Raw genomic sequence first — 20,602 nt, 5'->3', positions numbered from 1 at the left:
TGATCAAGATGATATTCAGTGTGAATGTGGAGAAGACCAGACTATTTATCATATGCTTCAGTGCTGTCTGTTCCCAGCCTCCTGCACAGAAGATAAACTTCATCAAGAAACAGAAATGTATTGGAACTGACAAAGTTTTGGGCAAAAGTAATCATCATAATTGTGTATAATATGTATGCTTCTGATACAAGAATAAATAAAATTCCATGCCCACATCTGATCATTGCACTGTGAGGGCTATTCAGAAAGTAATGAATGTTTTTAAATAAAAAAATAATGGTATGGAAAAACCACATTTTGTTATATACTTTCTAAAGGTACGCTCTCAGCTATTTTTATACATAAACGCCATTCAAATGTGAGCCATTCAATATCATAACACGGCACAAGTTTTTCAATCTGAAGAAATCTGCCACCTGTGACTGCAACCACTGGTTTATACTGGCATACAGTTAGGCTTCAGTGTCAAAGTGTTGTTTAGCAAGCCATGTCTTCATTGCTGAGAAGATATGATAGTTGCACCATGTCAAATCCAGGCTGTACGGTGGACGATCAAACACTTCCCATTCAAAACCCCATATGAGCTCTCGCGATACGGTTGGTAGTGTATGGACGTGTGTTGTCTTAATGTCGTCAGTGGCTGACAGTACCCCTCTGAGTTAATTGTTGTACCACATTCCAGGAAATCAACAAGAATCACTGCCTAAAAGTCCCAAAACATGGCAGCCATGATCTTTCTGCTGACAGTGTTTGCAAACACTTCCTTGGTTTCTTGGGAGAATTTGTGTGCCTCCATTCTGTCATTTGCCTTTTTGTTTGACAATTGACATGATTCAACCAAGTCTCATTCCCAGTTATGATACAATTGATAACTTCATTAGCATTTTTCTTGTAATCTGTGAGGAAGGTCAGTGCTGCAGCCAGTCTCCATTTTTTGTGGTCTTCCTTTAGCATTTAGGGAACCCACCTAGCACAAAATTTGTGGTAACCAAGTAACCTCAGTTTCATGCATCAAACTATGTGAAATTTGGGGAAAATATTGCAAAAGCTCCATAATCATGAAAGGATGATTTTCATGAATTTTGTCAGTGATTTTCATCACCAGATTGTCAGTCTCAAAGTTAGACCTACCACTGCAGTCATCATGAACATTGGTACAGCAATGTTTAAAACCAATGCACCATTGGCTTTCACTCATTATTCCATCTCTGTACACACACCGTACATTTATCATGACAAAAGGTCATGAGAAATTTCAATTTTTTTGCAGTTTTTGCCAACAAAAACCTAATCACAGAACGCACCTCACAAGTGGCGGGATTTTCTGTTGCAGCGTAGGTTTTAACATGTCACACAAAGCAAAGTAGCAGAGCCACAGACTACACACTACCACCGCTAGATGCGTACTGAGTGGAGAAACTTTATGGTTCCGAGATGGTGGCCACAGCTCTGCCCACCGCCATGACAGACCAAAATGTCTATTACTATCTGGATAACCCTTATATAAATAGGGAAACAGAGGGTTGCACTGTCTTCCAATGTGACATCAGATGTGTTCAAAGAACTGCACACTACTACGTTCCTGGTCTGACGAAAACTTGGGCAGCTTATCACAGCTCAAATTGTCCCCTAGACAATATGAGGGACTATTTGGAACAGCAGGTGAAATGTAGTAATCTAAATTCCTGCAATTCGCTGTCTTATTAGGACCTCATCATCAATGATTGGCCTTAGTCTCCCTTCCTCACCGAATTCAGGCCTTATTAAGCATAGGAGGCTGTATAACACTGTATTGGCATGTGGTTTCCTGGGGGAGGCCAGTTTTCTTCTCCAGTGTGCATATTAATGGGCAGAAGCACCCATTGCAGGTTAGTTCTGTGAAGAACACTCACAGCAAATTACAACTAGTGCTAATCTATTCTTGTTGGTTGTTATTGGAATTATCTATAGATTACAACAATGTGAAATAGGGTAGATTGCTAGTCACCATGTAGAGGAGGCATTGAGTGGCAGACAGACTCATCAAAAGAAGACTGTTCGATATTATAAAGTATCAGACACGGTTTCCCTTCAAATGAAGACACACACACACACACACACACACACACACACACACACACACACTGCCTGTCTGCCACACAGTGTCTACTGTGTGTGGGGAGTAAGAAACTATCCATTTTGTATTATTGTTATTCCATCTCTGATTTTAAATTGTTGTTAGGTGCAGCAAATTATTTTTGCTATTAATGTACAAGTTCCTGTGACAGTGGGCATGAAGCTGGATGACCTATCACACACAAGCATGCAAGCATTTTTTGCCTCTGCTATGTGACTTCCATGATCCTAGTGTATGGGCATGTTGCTTGTTGTAAGCTCAACCGTTCAGTTGTAGTACATGTTGTTGAGCTTGGTCAACTTAAACAGCTTCTTTCACCTATACTCTTCTTCCACACTGTCATCTTCTGATCCTGTCCATCCTGCTTTAACATTTGTTGGTGTACTATTGTCATTACTTATCCTTTTCCTAGGCAGCATTGCCAGTAACTTGCTTGTTGCCAAGTTTTGGTACATTAATACATCATCATTTCTCTTTTGAGTTGTAGCAGGTTCACTATTCTTACTGCATGTAATAAATCCATGCAAGCTTCAAGCACTACCTCTACTAGCAACTGTTGTAAATCACACATCCTGTGTTAAATACTCATTCAAAGAGTAGACACAGGGAAATATGCTAGATGGATACCTTACATATTTGTAGTAATCTCAGCACTCCGTTTTCTAGGATTGCATTTTGATAGTGGCAAATTTAGTTATCTTTCACCTTTTAAAACTGCATGTATGCTGCTAATATGTTATCGTACAGCATTTATATCCAGAGCAATTAAAATTTTGCAGGTGCCCACCAGAATTTGGAGGTGCACGTTGTGAGACGCCAGTCAGCTTAGGTACAGCCACACCAGGCAAGGCAGAGGACAATAGGCAGCCTGTTATTATTGTGATTGTGATTGTTGTAGTGACACTGTTGGTATTAATTGCTGCCGCAGCTGCATTTTTTGTTTTCCGAGGACGACGTGGGTAAGTGAAGATTTCTGTGCTGTAGAGCTTTTGGCATTTTAAGAGGTTTTGTCCAAAAGATATTACAATGTATATTAGTAATAAATTATTTTTTAAAAAAATATTACTAATTTAGATTCTGTGTGTGTGTGTGTGTGTGTGTGTGTGTGTGTGTGTAAGGGTTTTTTTTTTTTTTTTTTTTTTAATGTTCAAGAGATGCTGCAATTACTACTCTTTCATGTAGCGAATTTTATTATTTATTTTAATTGCCTTACACTTTTGGGCTTCAAATTTCCTGTCATAACATATTGTACCTTGGCATAAACAAATTTGTTGTATTTGGAAATGAAACTATTGTGTTCAAAACTTTGCAGCCCATCATTTGCATGAAACAAAGGAAAATATTATACATTTTAATGCTGCATTTCTGATACATTTAGTAATTCTTATTTGTAACATCAAAGCTAGCTGAGAAGTCTAGTTTAGCTGTCGATAATTTATAAATTTGCACCATTTACTTTGTTCACAGTCTCTATAACATTTAAGTTAGGATTATGTGTCTCGTTGTGACAGCTGTACGAGCTTCTTCTCTTGGAGAATATAGGACTTTGGTGTTGAATTAAAATGTTCACCCAAATATGAAGCAGAAATTAATTTGTAATTTTTGTTGAACTGTATTGTTGTAAAACAGTGAAATATCAGGTGTTTGCAAAGAATAGTATCTAGAAAGCCCAGTTATCCTAAACAGTGAATTATTTAATATAAAGATGCAGTTCAGTTGTTAAAACATCATACCTTTAACTAAACTATTCCACTATTGAAATGATGCTGCTTAATTTACAAACAAATGAAACATCAAGTTGCATGCTCTGCCTTATCATAAATGAAGATGTCACAGTAGCATAGATATATTCTACTCATATCTAGGAGGTGCAAGGTTCAAATCAGTCTCATTTGTTTTAGGTTTGAAATAATTTTTCAGTTTTCAACTGAACTGTTGCTTGACCTGTGATGGTCCCATTATCAGTATGGCGTAAGACTTTAACAAAATGTTAGCTACACGAGATAAACTGAAAAAATTTCTACACAAGTTGTTAAATGATCAAGGAGAAGAAATAACCTTACATAAAAATTAAAAGCCAAACTTAATAAAAATATATAAAAATTAAAAGACAGTAAAAAGTGTCAAACTATCTCCCTCAGTTATATTCATAACTGAAGGGGAGTTTGGTGTAATGATTCCAGAGGGTATTAATGGTTAATTTCTGAGGTGCTTTAGATATTTCATCTCGAGGCAATCCAGTCAGCCACAGCAAAAGGCCTCAGCCGAAATAGATGTCAATAGATATATACGGAGAGAGGCTTTAGAGCCTGTAAAAATTTGAAATGTAGGAATTATTTACATATATTTTTTCTGCCTTTCTAAGAAAAACTTGTTTTGTAAAACAGTAAAATTTTGACATAAAGTTCAACAGTAGATAATTGAAGCTATTTATTACCATCAAAAATATCGAGATCACCATTCACTTTAAAGATATCACTAAAAACAAGTATAAATTACCTAGAGTAAATAATATGCTTCTAAAATCCAATGAAAAATCGAATATTATGTGTCCACTGTAAAGAAGCAACGGTGTGGTTGGTTGGAAAGAGTGTTCCAAGGATCACAAAAGTATCCCACATTTATTTTCAGGTCATTTTAAGCCAAAACAGAGGTACAAAAAACTATTTTATAAATAAACGCTCTGATGATTTTGTGGGCACTGTAGAATATTCAACATTGGTTTAATTGCTTTTGTGATATGAATTGTAACAATGTCAATCTATTGCTTATTGGCGGTGGTTTGTATCCCAGTGGCTACACGATCTGTTGATGGAGAAAGAGCAAAGCTTCAGCTGAAGCAAAGTCCAGATTACTTTCTTGCAACTTTCTTGCTGATAGAAAGCTTGAAGCTTGATCACCAATAACCAGAGAAAGAACTGCTGCATATATATATCATAAATATTTTTTGAGGATCGGGAACAAATTTCATTCATGCATATGTAGGCAAGAAACTTGCTGAAATATGGTTCCCAGTAAGTATCAGAATCACAATTGTTGTTGCTTGTACCACTCAATTCGAAACCAAAGGTGATTTTGTCTTCAAACGTTTGTTTATATTAATGGGGACTTAAAAGGAACTTAATTTTGTTGTAACCAACAAAAGTGATGTCATTGCTTTGGTAATGCTACCAGCAAGAAGTGTAAGGAGCCGAAAGAAGGAAATAGTAAACAGAATGAAGGTTAATATTCAACATGTTGTTGACAGTGAGATCATTAGAGATTGAAAAGGGAGGACAGCAGCAATATAAAATCAGTCTGGCATTGCACCATTGTGTAGATATTCTCTTCAGAATTTGATAACAGAAATATTCAACAATTGTGAACTGCCCAACTCATATAGATGGTGTACTGTTTCATAGATACCATTGTTAAAAGACACAAAAAATATAATTTAATATTGACAAATAAAATTATTATGTAAAAAACTGTAAAGTATGAAATAGTAGGCCGAAGCTTCTTGTGAAGATAATCAGCAATTTATGAATAGAACAGGATGCATTGCAGACTGCGAATGAATGATATTAATGAGAATTAGAATCTGAAGCACACGAAAATCTTTTAAATTGGAACCACACTGTGTCATTAATACATATGACTACATTACTGCAAAAACCAACGGTCTTGCCACAGCGGTAACATCAGTTCCGATCAGATCACGAAAGTTAAGCATTGTTGGGCTGGGCTAGCACTTGGATGGGTGACTATTCCGTCTTCTGAGCACTGTTGGGAAGTTGGGTGCACTCAGCCCTTGTGAGGTAAACTGAGAAGCTACTTGATTGAGGAGAAGCGGTTCCAGTCTTGTAAACTGACATAGGGCCAGAAGAGCAGTACCGTATTTACTCGAATCTAAGCCTCACTTTTTTCCAGTTTTTGTAATCCAAAAAACCGCCTGCGGCTTAGAATCGAGTGCAGAGTAAGCGGAAGTTCTGAAAAATGTTGGTAGGTACCGCCACAACTGACATCTGCCGTCGAATATATGTAGCGTCACACAGGCATGCTTTACAGGCACAAGGGTAAATACTGGCACCAAAACCCTCTGCGTCAGTAAATAAATTTTTTTAAAAAAAAGTGGAAGACGAGGTATTTTCTCCGCCCCGAGTTTCGACCACTGCATTTTCATACATTATCCAATGAAGTAAATACAAATTCCGTATTGTTCATCTACGAATGTAGGAGCCTTTCAGTGTACTACGAAAATCCGACTGGAAAGACTGTGTGGGATGTTTGTCTGTCAATATGGCTAACTCTATGTTCTGAATTTTTTCCTACCTGTGACAAGAGGTGGTTGCTAATAGGAACTTTTATGAATTGTGAATCACATGCAGTATTCTCTTCACCATAAGAATAATATGAGTGTAAACATTTTGCCATGTATTCTTTTGTGTTTGCTGCTATCTCATTTAAATCCTGTCGGCCTAATAAACTATGAAACTAGAGTGAGACAACAGCAAACATGGAAGAATATACATATCATGTCATGTTTATATTCATATTATTCTTATGCCGAATAGTGATACAGTCAGAAATGAAGCACGGCAACTGACTAGATTTTTAAATCTAAGATGACTCTAATTTATGTGCAGAATGTAATGTACTAAAGAGGCGTCTGCAAAGATTTTCAAACGGAGAAAAGTTTTTGCTAAACTCTCGTTTAGAACATCTTCTATCATATGCAGTCTGTTATTTAGTTCTTGTTCGTCATTATCAAAGAAAGCAGCAGTGTAAGTAACAACAAATAGCATTCTCTTGCCATTGTTTCACTAATGAGACAGTTCCTCTCTTTTTTTTTTATTGTAAGCTGCGGTAACGCGCACAAAAGCAAGCCATGCCATGAGTGGCGACAGGCCGTAAACACTCATTATCAGAATGCGACAAACAATGCATGACACAGTACAATAATGAATTTTCAGCTTAGAGTGACGTAAAAACCTATACCAAAGAGAACGGCACTTATCAGATCAAAGAAAAATAAGGAATCACTTCAAACCAGACAGAGCTCGTGAAAACGGAAGGGTAGCCGTATAAATACGAATGGAGCGCCTGGTGCATAGCAATGCCTAACTGCTAAGCTTATGACTCGAACCAAACTACTGTAGCTGTATCATCATTCATTCGACCTAAATTTTGTCTCATATTGCAGTGGACCAACTTTGTTTCCATTTGGAGGTGCGGTCTAAAACTTTTCTCTCCCCTTGAATTTCGAGTCTCAAATTTCAGGTGCGGCTTAGATTTGGGAATTTTTTTTTTCCCTTGATTTCAAGTCTCATTTTTCAGGTGCGGCTAAGATTCGAGTGCGGCTTAGATTCGAGTAAATACAGTATGCTGGCCACATGCCCCTCCAACACAGCATTCAATGACACCTGTGGATGTATCAAAAGAAAACTATACCATTACAGGCCCACATCAGTTTGGTAGTCAGTGGTACAAAATATATATTTCTTGTAATTGTGTTTTGATTTATGAGGGTTTAGTCACCTGTGTTACTGCTGTTATGTTGGTATTTCCCACTGCATACATTTTAATTTACTCACTAGTTAACTTATCTCCTGTTATAGTCTCATTTTACATGGTTTGTGTTAGGTTCCCAGTTGCTGACAGATGGCAGTGTTTTTACTGCAAGTGAGGCCATGATTTATAACTCTTACTAATAATTAGATACTTCTCCTCTCCATCTTTGCATGGATATGGCAAATTAGAATGAAGAGACTGCTCACTGATGTACTATGATAAATGATAAATATTTATTGTCTTATTTTAGCAGCATTGAAATTAACGTACTCTTTTAAGTAATCTCATCTTTAACAAATAATGAAACATACAAATAATGATTATGATTTCTGTTATTCGTAGCGGAAAGCCATTCATGCACACTAGGATGCAGGAGAATGTGGAAATAAGTAATCCTATGTACTTGCGTGAAGATGCTGAAGATGAAGGAGATGTTCTGGATAGGAGTTTTACACTTGATGCAGATAAGGTAAGCAGTTTTACCATTATAAATTATTTAAGAGAAAAAGAAGTATATCACAGTAATTACAAGGAAAAACTGCTACACACCTTCAAAGTGAAGTGCTGTGTGTGTGGCAGTCACATAATAAAGCTAATGATACTGCTTGCTAACTTCAAATTCAGACTATAGTTTTCAAACACAGGATATCAAAGTTATGTTCTGCCATTCATGTAATCTGTGTATTATTGTGATCAATTCATTATGCTTCTCTTACTTGATATCCCACAGATGATAATCCTGTATGCGACTCAGGTGTAGGAACTATACCAAGTATCCACCTTCCTCTACCTTATACCTGTTTTAGGTAATTTATTCTGGACCACAAATGGAGTCATCTGTGAAAGCAGCCATATCGCCTATGAACTCTGCTGTTGTTATAATGCAGTATTCTGTGTAACTCATTCACCAAATAGGTGCCAATAGTATGAATCAAAATTGCAAACTCTGCTGACCAGCAATCTTAGTCAACTAAGTTGGGAACATACTGCTCAACACAACACAGTTTAAAAATACTTTGTGACTCTTTCCACAAGGACATCCCCCACACCAACCCATAATAGGTAAATAAAAAGTTCCTATTAACTGAATAGGTCAATAGATACTTTTCCTCCAAGTACAAAGAATGTTCCAAAAGTAAGTTTTGTCATTGTTTTTCACATGGAAGCTTTATTGCCAAAAACATATACACAATGGCATCATGAGCTATACACTTGCACTATTTTTTGATACATTCACCACTGAGATTAAGACATTTGTAACAGCATGCAATCAGATGGAAGAAACCACTCTGGTAAAACTTTAGTGCTCTACAATGCAAAGTCACACAGCTTGCTCCACCTCTGCATTAGTGTGGAAGTGACATCCCAATTGCACAGCTTTCAATGCAGGGAACATGTGAAAGTCCAATGGGACATGATTGGGGCTGTGGGCCAGGTCACCCAAACTCTCCCATCCAAAGCGATAAATCTTATCTTGTGTGAGCCTCGCAGTGTGTGGTTTTGTCTTGTTGTCCAAGAGCACAACACCTTCACTCAAGAGCCCTTGACTCTTTCTTCAAATGGTGGACCTAAGATTGGTGTGATTGTCATAGTAGGATGCCTTATCGATGGTCCCTTGCTGGAGGAAATAAAGGAAAATCACACCTTCCACATCCCTGAACATTGTGACCATAACATTTCCTGCAAAGGCCGACACTTAGAATTTTTCCCTCACTGATGAACTGGGATACTCCCACATTATTGAGGCGGACTTGGATTCTGGGAATAGTGCTGCACCCATGTCTCATCACTTGTGATTATTCTGAAAAGGAACTCATTTTCCTCTCACGCATACTGCATCAAGTGTTTGATGCTGATTCTAATTCTTGCACTCTTATAATCCGGGGTCAGGTTTCTCAGGATTCATCTTACCATGGAGCATGCGATGGGCCTGAGCATGGCCAATATGCAGTGTGGATACCACGTCTGACCTATTATGTACCGGTCCTCTAAAGCAATGTCCTGTATTGTAGCAGTGTTGTTTTCAGTTATGGATGTGGAGGGACGCCAACTTCATTTTTCATCCTCAACAACTTCCTTCTCTGAATGTGCAACAACAGCGACCAACCATTTGGCGAGACATGACCTCTTCACCGTGCACAGTTTGTAGTCATTTATGTATGATGGTCACATTAGTTCCACTCTAGCCCATTCATACTGGATAACAGCACGCACTACCATTGGTTATCACATTATTAGTACATGTAATTCTTCAGGCTTATGCTCAGCACTTTACAGGCCTAAATACTGGACTCAATCTGCGTAAGTACCATTCACATGTAGCACCTGAAGAAGACAGTGAGTTATGCCATCAAAATATCATGTGAGAATGACCCGAACATCCAGCAGAAGTCCTATTTTTTCAAAATGTCATTGTTAGCACATGTCTGTCTGCCATTGTGACATGTGCTTGAATAGCCTTGGGCATGCCAGTCTCCTGCTACTCTTCTTCTTCGGCACTCTGGACATGTGCCAGTCCTCCTTCACTGGCACCTCTTATTTTGTTGAACCAGCAGTGGATGTGGATTCATAGGGCATTTGTTCATGACATCTAGTTTACCACCTTCTCCTACAGAAACAATTACAAAACTGACTTTTGAAATGTCCATAAAAAAATGTCCCTCATACATTTTATGGCCCTGTGAAGCCTTTGGTTTGAAAATCTATTAGTCCCAAATTTGTACAATCTTTCCAATCTCCTCTCTCAATTTTTCCTCCTCTCTTCCATTTTTCTTTTCTACCCTGTCCATCCATCCCATACCTTGGCTTCAAACATTCTTAGTCTGCCTTTCTTCATCACTGTAACCATACCATAATTAGGCACTTTTTTATGTTTTGGTTAATTGTTTAACCAATTTCTCATTTGCTGAAATTTTCAAATTCACTCTGATGAGTTCTCAGGAGTTCACATTGGCAAATAGGTGGTCTTCCATTATTAAGTGTGTCCATGCTATTGTAAACTATATTAGTTGGTTTTATAATTTGATGAAGGTACGTTGACCAAACTGTAGGTGGAACGTAAATAAACATGATTCACATACATATGTGGTTAGCACCTACTGCCTCTGTAGCTTCAAAATCAAGAACTGATGTACTTAATGCACTACTTTTAAGCTATATCCTTGTTATTTATCTATTATTTGTTGTTGTATAGGCCTTGTCAATATTCAACATGAATTTTCAGAAGCCATTTTGCTGCTTTTCAATCTTGATGTTAACTATTGCCTGTACTCTTCATTTCCTAGGATTTATCCTGTCATATGTGGTCTTCTGTTTTCATTATTTGGCAAATTTATTTTATTTTATGTTGTGGCTGGGAGCTCTCCCTGTCGCCACAACTGTCAGTTAACCTAAGCGATGGAAACCGTGTTCTCTCTCTCCCTCTCTCTGTTATCGTATTTTAATTGTTTATATATCTTATTTTCTGAGGTGAGGATTGGAGACCACTGTGAATGTGGAAAACTGCCAAGAAACCACTCTCAGGCTGGCTGGTGTACCGGGCCAACATTCATTAATCTACCACATCACTTCGATCTGGATCTGGTTCACCCCCTGTCTTGCAAGCTATGATGCTGCTATAAGAGAGATCAATAATTATCTGTCCTTATTTTAACATTTTATAATTAGAATCAGAAGATGTATATGCTTGTTAATAGCACAATTTCTCATTCATATTTTTATGAGTGACAGCATGGTACAAACAGGCCAAAATTCCTGTCTACCATAATTCTACATGTTCCTCCAAAACACGTCACTGAAACAAAGAAAAGTCTTTTAAATCAGAGCTTCATATTCCAGGACTTGGTGTTATCTACGCTGATTCTTCTTTGACTTATCTTAAGTATTATTCAGTTCCTTTAAAGGTATTTTATTTATGGTGTTTTTTCCTGCCTTTCCTTCAACCTTTTTGTGTTCCACCATTGCTTTCCACCACATATTTTACAACATTGCTCCCACATCAGTTGTAGCAGTTTCCCCCTTTCCTTAGTCCAAAATGTCTGAATTTTATATACGTACTAGCTGAGCACCTGGCCATATATATTTATTCCAGTCTTCCTACAGTCCATCTACTCCTTCCGTCCCCCCCCCCCTCTCTCTCTCTCTCTCTCTCTCTCTCTCTCTCTCTCTCTCTCTCTCTCTCTTCATCTCCTCCTCCTCCGACTTTCTCTGTCCACCTACTCCTGCCCTCTCTCTCTTTGCATCTCCTCTCCTCTCTCACTGTTCAGCTTCTCCTGCCTCCTCTCTCTGTTTGTCTCCTCCTCTTTCCTTTCTCTGTCCATCTCCTCCTCCCACCTCTCTCTGTCCGTTTCCCACTCCCCACTCTCTCTCTCTCTCTCTCTCTCTCTCTCTCTCTCTCTCTCTCTTATCACGTCCTTTAAGTCCCATAGTGCTCAGAGCCATCTTATCACGTCCTTCCCCCTCTCTGTTTGTTTGTCTCCTCCCCGCACCCTTCTCTCTCCATGTTACCACCCCACCACAATAAGAAGCTGGTGGTTCTTACCCTCACAGTATTGATTTACAGATCATAGCTAATATGTGTACCAAATGTGGTTGAAACTGTTACAGGGGTTCAGGATGAGCTTTTTATCCATGCCCTCGACACTGTACACAATGTCAAATATATTTCACATATATTTAACATATTTCACACATATTTGTACACAAATTTCACTTGTATCCCTATTGAAATTTGCCCTGTGGTTTGATTTTCACGTAGCTCAATGTTTATGATGTCATATCAACTGAACTATATGCTGTACATTGACATATTTTTGTAGATAGATTCAGTCATGTATGTGGATACTGTCTGCAAAGTGTGTGACAAATAAAGTTGGTAGTAAAGACATAGTAAGTAAAAGTGTCATGCTTAATGCCGCAGTTTTACTGCATGAACAGGAAAAAGGAGTGTGTGATAAACTTTTTTTCTTTCATTCTGAAATATTGGATGGATGGATGAATGAAGTGTGTTGTGGGCTACACTGCTTTTTCACCACCACCCATTTGATGGGAAGGTGGTTGTTACCCCACAGCAATTCTTTCAGGACAATAAGTGATATGTGTACCAAATTTGGTTGAAAATCGGTCCAGTGATTTAGGAGATGTGGAAAACACAGACTTATGTATGTACATTTTTATAATATATATGGATTATTGGACCCTTTTACAGCTCTTTCTAAATTAAACTAAACTGAGGCCCTGGAAGGCCCAAAGGAGCCAATTGATCATTGTGACATCTGCATCGCATGGAGTCACCAGATGCAAATATAGAGGGCCATGTAGTCAGCACACCATTCTCTTGGCCATTGTCAGTTTCTGTGACACGTGCATTTCTTTCAATATGATTAATACAGTGAAATCCCGCCTTTCCACTTTTCAAGGGGCTTCAAAAAAATGGTGTAAACTGCGGGAAAATGTAAAATGTGGGAAATAATGTTTTAAGCTGTAGAAGTTATGTACAGGATACCCCCTTGCAGTTTTGCACTTTATGTGTGATATACATACATAACATGCATCAAAAGACTTGTCAGGGACTTATTTATTACCTAATAAAGGTTTATTATCTAATAAAAACTGCTGATGTAACTAGAATTGATAATTGTCTGGAAAGTAGGAACGTTTGACTCAATTTCATACGTTATAATCAATGTTTTTGAAAGCCTGTAGCTGTCTTTTGTCATTTAAATAATGAAATACTGCACTAGTTATGTAGTTTTTCATCCTTTGCATGGCGTATTTTGAGAATTTTTTCTTACTATCAAGTGCAAATATTGTAGACAAGTATTTTGTATTGCATTTGCATGTGTTGTTCTGCGTCTCTCCTATAGTCTTCTTTTTGAGGTTATCAGGTACTGTGCCTCCTCACTTATGTAGAAAACCACACACACACAAACTATCGCCCACCTTGTCTATGTAAAATTGCAAAAAAAAATCATACATAAATACTGCACTTGACAACAAATTCTCGAAACACGTTTTGGTCAGCATGAAAACATTACTTAACTGGCACTATGTTTATACTATAAAGTACAAACATTTGAGCAATGCAAAAGTGAATGACGGTGTCAGCTAGCACTGCGAGTGGCCAAAATCTGAAATACGCTAAATATGATTCAATAAAGGTGTCATGGTGATCACAACCATTACAAAAATGTGTTTGCACAGTAGAGACAGTTTGGAAATGGTTGTGATTGGTCATAATATCTTTATTCAAATGAATCTAGTTACTTCCATCAGCCATGATGCCAAATAGAGCTTGGCAGTGGCAGGAGATACGGCACGAATTGTTCCAACTGTTACCCATTAACCGTTTGATATCCGCTGAGTATAGCACTCTGGTGTAAAGAAGCTTAACCGTGTAATCTTTATAAACACTATTGGATGTCTAACATCATGCCAGCATCATTTTGTCTCCACAAACACTTTTTCATAATGCATAAATTGTGGAAAAATTATAAATATGTTGGCACAAAATTGGGTGCAAATTAACATTGTGGGCATAGGAAATTTGGCAAGAATGGTAAAAAATGTCATAAGCAGCAGGAAAACATTAATTCTGGGAACATAAAAGCTGGTTATACTGTAGATTCAACAGATTTCTTGCCATGTCAGTTTTGTTAAAAACCTTTGGCTCTGTTGCATTTTTATTGAAACAACATCTCATTTATAATTATTCGTTTCTATAAAATATAACCCGTCCAAAGCTGTATTGATAAAGATAAGCTGTTTATTTCCTTAGCAGACTTCATTATAATTTTCCATTCTTCATTTGTAAACTTTTCTTTTGTAGTTCTTTTGCTCTTTTATTAGTGTTCCACTTATAGCCGTAGGTATTAAAAGCTTGATACTGCTATCAGATGATAAAAGTAATGTGTTCTTCATTTTTTTTCACCAAAACTGATAAAATAAACTTACATCTCTCTTAATACAGTTTATGAGAGAGTGACCCTCTTCTCTTATTTCCTACTCCACCGTAACTCTTTTCCTCCTTTCTTCCCAGAGAGCAGATTTGTGGCTGAAAAAGCTAGAGTGGGAGTTGCATCTTGTGAAATTGACCTCTAATCAAGCCACCACCACCTCTCTCTCTCTCTCTCTCTCTCTCTCTCTCTCTCTCTCTCTCTCTCTCTCTCTCGGCAGGGGTAGTGTGTGTTACTCTCATTTAATTATTATCTAGTGTAAATTTTCAAAACCATTCATCTGATGTAAATTTTCTTTATTTCAAATTTGTCTCTTTTTTTTTTTTACAGACTGGCAATTTTGCAAATCCGGTATATGACTCAATGTACAGCAGCACTGGTATAGAACCAGGCACTGCTGCAAGTGAAGAGAAAACAGGGTTACTCCATAATGATGAATACACCAAGGATTCTCATCTGTTAGCAGCTGAAAGCAGAGAAAAGCTATAAGCTGTGGACATTTTTAACTGAAATTCAATTTCCAAAACCAAAAGCATAAGTCCTAAAATAATACTTTGTCTTAACTGGCACAGTGGACAAATGTTGAATATTAGCTTTAACTACTTTTGGTATACCGAATACATCTCAGCACTCTTGCCACCAGTCATGATGCTCTCATTTTCATGCAGTAGTTATAAGAAGCCCATATGTGTTGTATGTATGGCATCAACATGTTCTCTTCCAATTTCTGATAGTAGCTCAGAAAGAGGAGAAAAAATTATTTCTATTTGTTTCCTTTTGATCAGCCTTGACTGTCCGTATTATCAGCAATTCTTGTCCCTTAGGAGGGGATAAGTCACTGTCGAAACTGAAAGACAAGAAGTGAAAATATGTGTACCAACTCACTGTTCCATTGAAATTATAAGGTAATATTCTGTGTTTTGAATTTATTTAGAGTGTTCCATGGAGGACAGCATTCGACAAATGAGTTCAAAAAAATACTGACAAATAACTATAAAGTACATTGTTGAAATAATCTTCATTTCGCATAACTATGGAAGCTGCTGTTTACATTGTGCAAAACTCTATCCATTATATGTTCACTAGGCAACATCATTTCTGTGCCATATCAACAACATATCAGTGACATATATTGTCATTCTGCTTTACTGAACACCCAATTTTGTTACAAATAAAGCTTTAATCACATTTATAAATAAGTATTATGTATATGAGAGTACATTTTGCATGTTGTTTTTAGCAGTATTGAATGCATAATCAGGGGATTTTACTTGAATCAAGTGAGATGTTCTCTAATTAAGAGCAAGTGAAAAATGGTTGCACATATAGGGCCAAGTATGAGGTTTCAAGATGTATTAATAGCTTTTACATATCGCATAAACCAAACTATCTGACTATGCATTATTATGAAAAGACTGGGCAAAAATCAGCATTTGATGAGCATCTCAGTGAGTGAGTGTTAGGAAGAATGTGTGTGTGTGTGTGTGTGTGTGTGTGTGAGAGAGAGAGAGAGAGAGAGAGAGAGAGAGAGAGAGAGAGAGAGAGAGAGAGAGAGAGGTGATTCACTACCAATGATTCACTGATCTATATGTATTTTTTGATCAGAAGTTAATGTTCTGTGTGTGTGTTGTGTGTGTAGTGATGTAAGGTTAAGAATTGAAACACATTGTATATATTTTGAGTTCTTATAACAGACTTACATTGTATATAAATTTCCATTCATCTTGCTGATTACATTGAAATACCAAAACTACATCTGAAAAATTTTATATGCAGATACTGCTTTTTATTTTTGTAATAAAGAAATGTCATGTGACTCACGGCCCTGTGCAGACCCATTGGCTTCTTACTAATTCAGTGGGTTTCAAGGCAAGTGACACTGCTGCTTTATTATGAGCCTGAAGAAATGCATAGACCCTCTCCTAAACTATTCATTTTCAGAAGAATCTGATGGGATCTCTAAGAATTGAAACGGAGATCTTGATTTTAGTAGGCAGTGACACTAGCTACTGCACCACTGAAGCAGGCAATCTTTTTGTATGTGAATAAAACAACTCTTCCTGTTTGTATTAAAATGTAAATGAGTTTGTACATGTCAGTGTCAAAGGAAGAGTTGATTTCACAGACCTGTCAATACAATATCTGCTTTAACAAAATATGAATTTATATGATATAAGTAATTCTGTGTGAATGAGGAGTGTGTTTTGAAATGTTTAATACAATAGTTACCTCACTAAAGAGCTACAAAGGACAAAACACCAAGAGAAACATAAATCCATATCTTTTGGAAGATATTGACATTGTAGTGTCTTCAATGTTGAAGACCATAACCAAGGTGAATCCTATGCCATATTTTATTATAGGTATAATTTTCCCAAACAACATACAATTTATAAACTTTACACAGTCTTACAAAATGATGCTGTACATTTTGTTGTTGCTCATCCTACCAATGTTTTGACTTTTATGTTTAGTAGAGTGGTGTACTATTTATGTGCTGTGAATTATTTTGTATTCATATAAATTGTTTTGTAATATGTAAAATATTTTTGTATATAAATGTTACTATCATTATACAGAAGGTGTTTGTTTTTAAGATACTTTCTTCCGTTAACTGTAAATTAAACAAAGATTACAGTTACCTGAACAAGCAAATTCTGAAACAGTTGCAGTAGCAAAAGAAAATCACAAAAACAGTGTTTACCCTAAAATTATATTCTGAACAGATCAACAAGATCCAAAGGAAAAAAGTTTAGGATTTAACATCTCATCAGTGATGAAGTCATTAGAAGCGCTGCACAAGCTTGGCTAGGATAAGGATGGAGAACAAATTCGTTCACGTCCTTCTCATAGGTCCATCCCAGCATTTACAATAGTCAGTTTAAGGGAATCATAGAAAACGTAAGTATAATTCTAGCACTTTAACCACTGTGCCACTTCCTTTAATAATGCGAATCAAGTATCACTGTTATAGAAGTAAATAGCAGAATTGTGGAAATAATAGCTGTTGGAAATAATAGTATTATGTGATGATAGCTGGCTCTGTGATGGAAAAAAAGAAAACGAAGACTGTCAGGGAGCGATAACTGACTCTAGTTTTTATTTTTACTTTTGGTGAGACAAAAGCCTTTGAATTGAGGTGAAGAAGATAATGAATAACAAAAGGAAGAATACCATATCAGCTTTATCTAATTTTGGTATTCAAGACTCAGTGGAACAACTTCAATTTCGTTGGAGCTTCTCTTTGTGTTAGAATTCTTATATTGTTGTGAAGCAAGAATTCATTCTGTGCAACTGGCACATGTGCATGTGTGTGTGTGTGTGTGTGTGTGTGTGTGTCAGTATGAGAAAGCTATACCCACTTTTCCACTACTCTTCCATTGTACTCTAAAGTACTGATCTAGAGAAGGTGAGTCATGCATTAGTAGAATGAAGGTGACTGGGTTATTAACACTACAGCACATCCATGCTGAATCTCTCTCAGTCCAAAGAGACTGGATGATTGTTTGTTTTGCTCATCTTCCTCCTCTCCTCCCCCTCCTCTTCTCAGAGCAACACTTACACACAGTGCCCACAATTATTTGTTGAATACATTCCACTGTCTGTCCTTCCCTACAGTTATTCCGCGATGTCTTAATACATCCTATAATTGTGTGCACTCTTCTGCTTAATGCTTTTCACGTTTCTTTCCATGCTGATCCTAATTTCTTACCTTATTACTCCAATTAATTCTCAGCCTACTTGTGTAACATTAAATGTCAACTGCTTCGATTCTCTTCTTTTTCAGTTTTTCCCCTGTCTGGATCTACTGCCATGCAATGCTGTGTTCCAGATTACATTGTCAGGAATTAAGGCTAGGTCTGGCAAAGTCAAACTATGGAAACTTCAGTTAGAACTATCAACAATATAGGGAAAAGAGATTGGTACTTATTGTAAAGAAGACATGTTAAGTTGCAGACAGGCACAATTAAAAGACTGTTACATAAAGCCTTTGTCCAGAGCCCTCATCACCAAAAGAGAAACACACATCATTCACACATGCAAGCAAGCACACCTCATGCTCACATGACTGCCAGTTCAAGCATCTTGGGCCAGAATGGAGCTATCACGCTGGATGCAAGTAGCAGTCTGGAGGGTGTGGGAAGGAGGAGGGGATAGTGTATGGCTGAGGAGAGAGACAAACACTGTCTGATAGAGTGCACAGCGGCTAGAATGCCAACAGGCACTGAGGCAGGAGGTTATGGGCAGGGAGGTGCAAAACAGGAGAGGAGCAGGGAAAAACAGGCAGGTGCTTTGGAACAGAGCGGGAGGCGTGGGAACAGTATGTCACCGTAGGTTAAGGCCGGGATAATTATCGGAGCAGAGAATGTATTGTAAGAATAATTCGCATCTATGCACTTCAGAAAAGCTGGTGGTGGAGGGGAGGATCCAGGTGGCTCTGGTGATGGAGCAGCTATGAAATTAAGCATGTTATGTTTAGCTGCATGTTGTGCCACAGGATAGTCTACATCTTGGCTCTTGGCCAAAGTTTTGGGGGTGGCCATTCACCCTTATGCTCAACTGGCTGGTGGTCAAACCAACATAAAAAGCTGTGAAATGACTGCAGCAGAGCTGGTAAATAATGTGGCTGCTTTCACAGGTGGCCCAGCCCCTGATGAGGTAGGATAAATCTGTGACACACCTGGAATAGGAAGTGCTGACTGGGTGAATTGTGCAAGTCCTGAGTTGGGATTGGGAGTGGCAGAGGGACGGACTAGGATATTGTAGGGGTTGGGTGGGTGATGGAACACCACTTTAGGAGGTATGGGAAGTATTTCTGGTAATATGTCCCTCATTTCAGGGCATGATGATAGGGAGTCAAAGCCCTGACAAAGGATATGGTTCAGTTGTTCCAGTTCAGGGTGGTACTGGGTGATGTATGGGACACTTTTTTTGGCTTCTTCTTGAGGTGGTGAGAGGATTGGGAGTATGAGGGGAAATGGCGTGGGAGATCTGTTTTGCGGGCTAGATCTGGGGGCTAGTGCCTGTCTGTGAAGGCCTTGGTGAGACTCTCAGCACACTAAGCAAAAGAGTTCTTGTCACAGCCGGTACACTGCCACCAGGTGGCCTTCCTGTATGGGAGGGATTTGTTGGTGTGAAAGGGATGGCAGCTGGCGAAATGAAGGTACGGTTGATGGGTTTAATGTGGTCACAGGTGCGGATGGAGCCATCAGAGAGGAGGAGATCAACATCTAGGAAGGTGACACACTGGGTTGAGGAGGACCACGTGAAGTGGGATAGAAGGTGGTGTGGCTGTGAAGGAGCAAAGGTAGGGTGTCTTGGCCCTGAGTCCAGATCATGAAGGTATCATGAATGAACCTGAAGCAGACTAGGGCTTTGGTGTTTAAGGAGGCTAGGACGGCCTCCTCTAGATGGCCTATAAAAAGGTTGGCAAAGGAGGGTGCCATGCGGATGCCCACGGCTGTGCCGCAGATTTGTTTATATACCTTCCCTTCAAATGATAAGTAATTGTGGATTGGGATAAAGTTAGTAAGATGTATGAAGAATGAGGTAGTGAGTTTGGTGTCTAAAAGACGTTGGGAAACATCTAATGGACATTGGGAAAGGTAGTGTTCGGTAGTGGTAAGATCATGGGCTTGAGGGATGTTGGTTGTATAGGAAGGTGGCATCAGGAGTGACGTGTAGGGATCCAGGAGGTAAAGGGGTAGGTATGGTGGAGAGTTGCTGAAGGAAATGATGGTGTCTTCAGGGCAGAAATTCTGGGAAGGCCTAAGGCTTTAAGAGGGTGTGGGAGATTTGTTAGACTTCTGGTATGGGATCTCATGGACAGAACTCATAGCTGGAGGATTCTGATAATCGGCAGATGCCTTCTGCCAGGTAATCACTGTTATTCGTAACCTCCCCTGAATCCATTTCCCTCCTCACCTGTATGACTCCTCACACACACACTTTCTACATCCTCCACAAACCCAACAAGCCTGGA

The 20,602-nt window shown here is 38.3% G+C and overlaps 1 protein-coding gene across 1 annotated transcript in view; it reads left to right on the top strand.

The window, feature by feature from the left end:
• Positions 1 to 17,200, top strand: part of LOC124802490 (low-density lipoprotein receptor-related protein 1) — a 735,000-nt gene extending 717,800 nt beyond the window's left edge. The window contains exons 74-76 of the mRNA XM_047263305.1: positions 2,896 to 3,075; positions 8,009 to 8,135; positions 14,950 to 17,200. Of these exons, the coding sequence (XP_047119261.1) occupies positions 2,896 to 3,075; positions 8,009 to 8,135; positions 14,950 to 15,108 (466 nt within the window). The 3' untranslated portion in view covers positions 15,109 to 17,200. The remainder of the gene's footprint in view (positions 1 to 2,895; positions 3,076 to 8,008; positions 8,136 to 14,949) is intronic.
• Positions 17,201 to 20,602: the final 3,402 nt, after the last annotated feature.

This window comes from Schistocerca piceifrons, chromosome 6 (genome assembly GCF_021461385.2).
Source record: "Schistocerca piceifrons isolate TAMUIC-IGC-003096 chromosome 6, iqSchPice1.1, whole genome shotgun sequence".
Taxonomy (NCBI): domain Eukaryota; kingdom Metazoa; phylum Arthropoda; class Insecta; order Orthoptera; family Acrididae; genus Schistocerca; species Schistocerca piceifrons.
The sequence above is the reverse complement of the archived record's forward strand: the minus strand, read 5'-3'. Positions and strand labels throughout refer to the sequence as shown.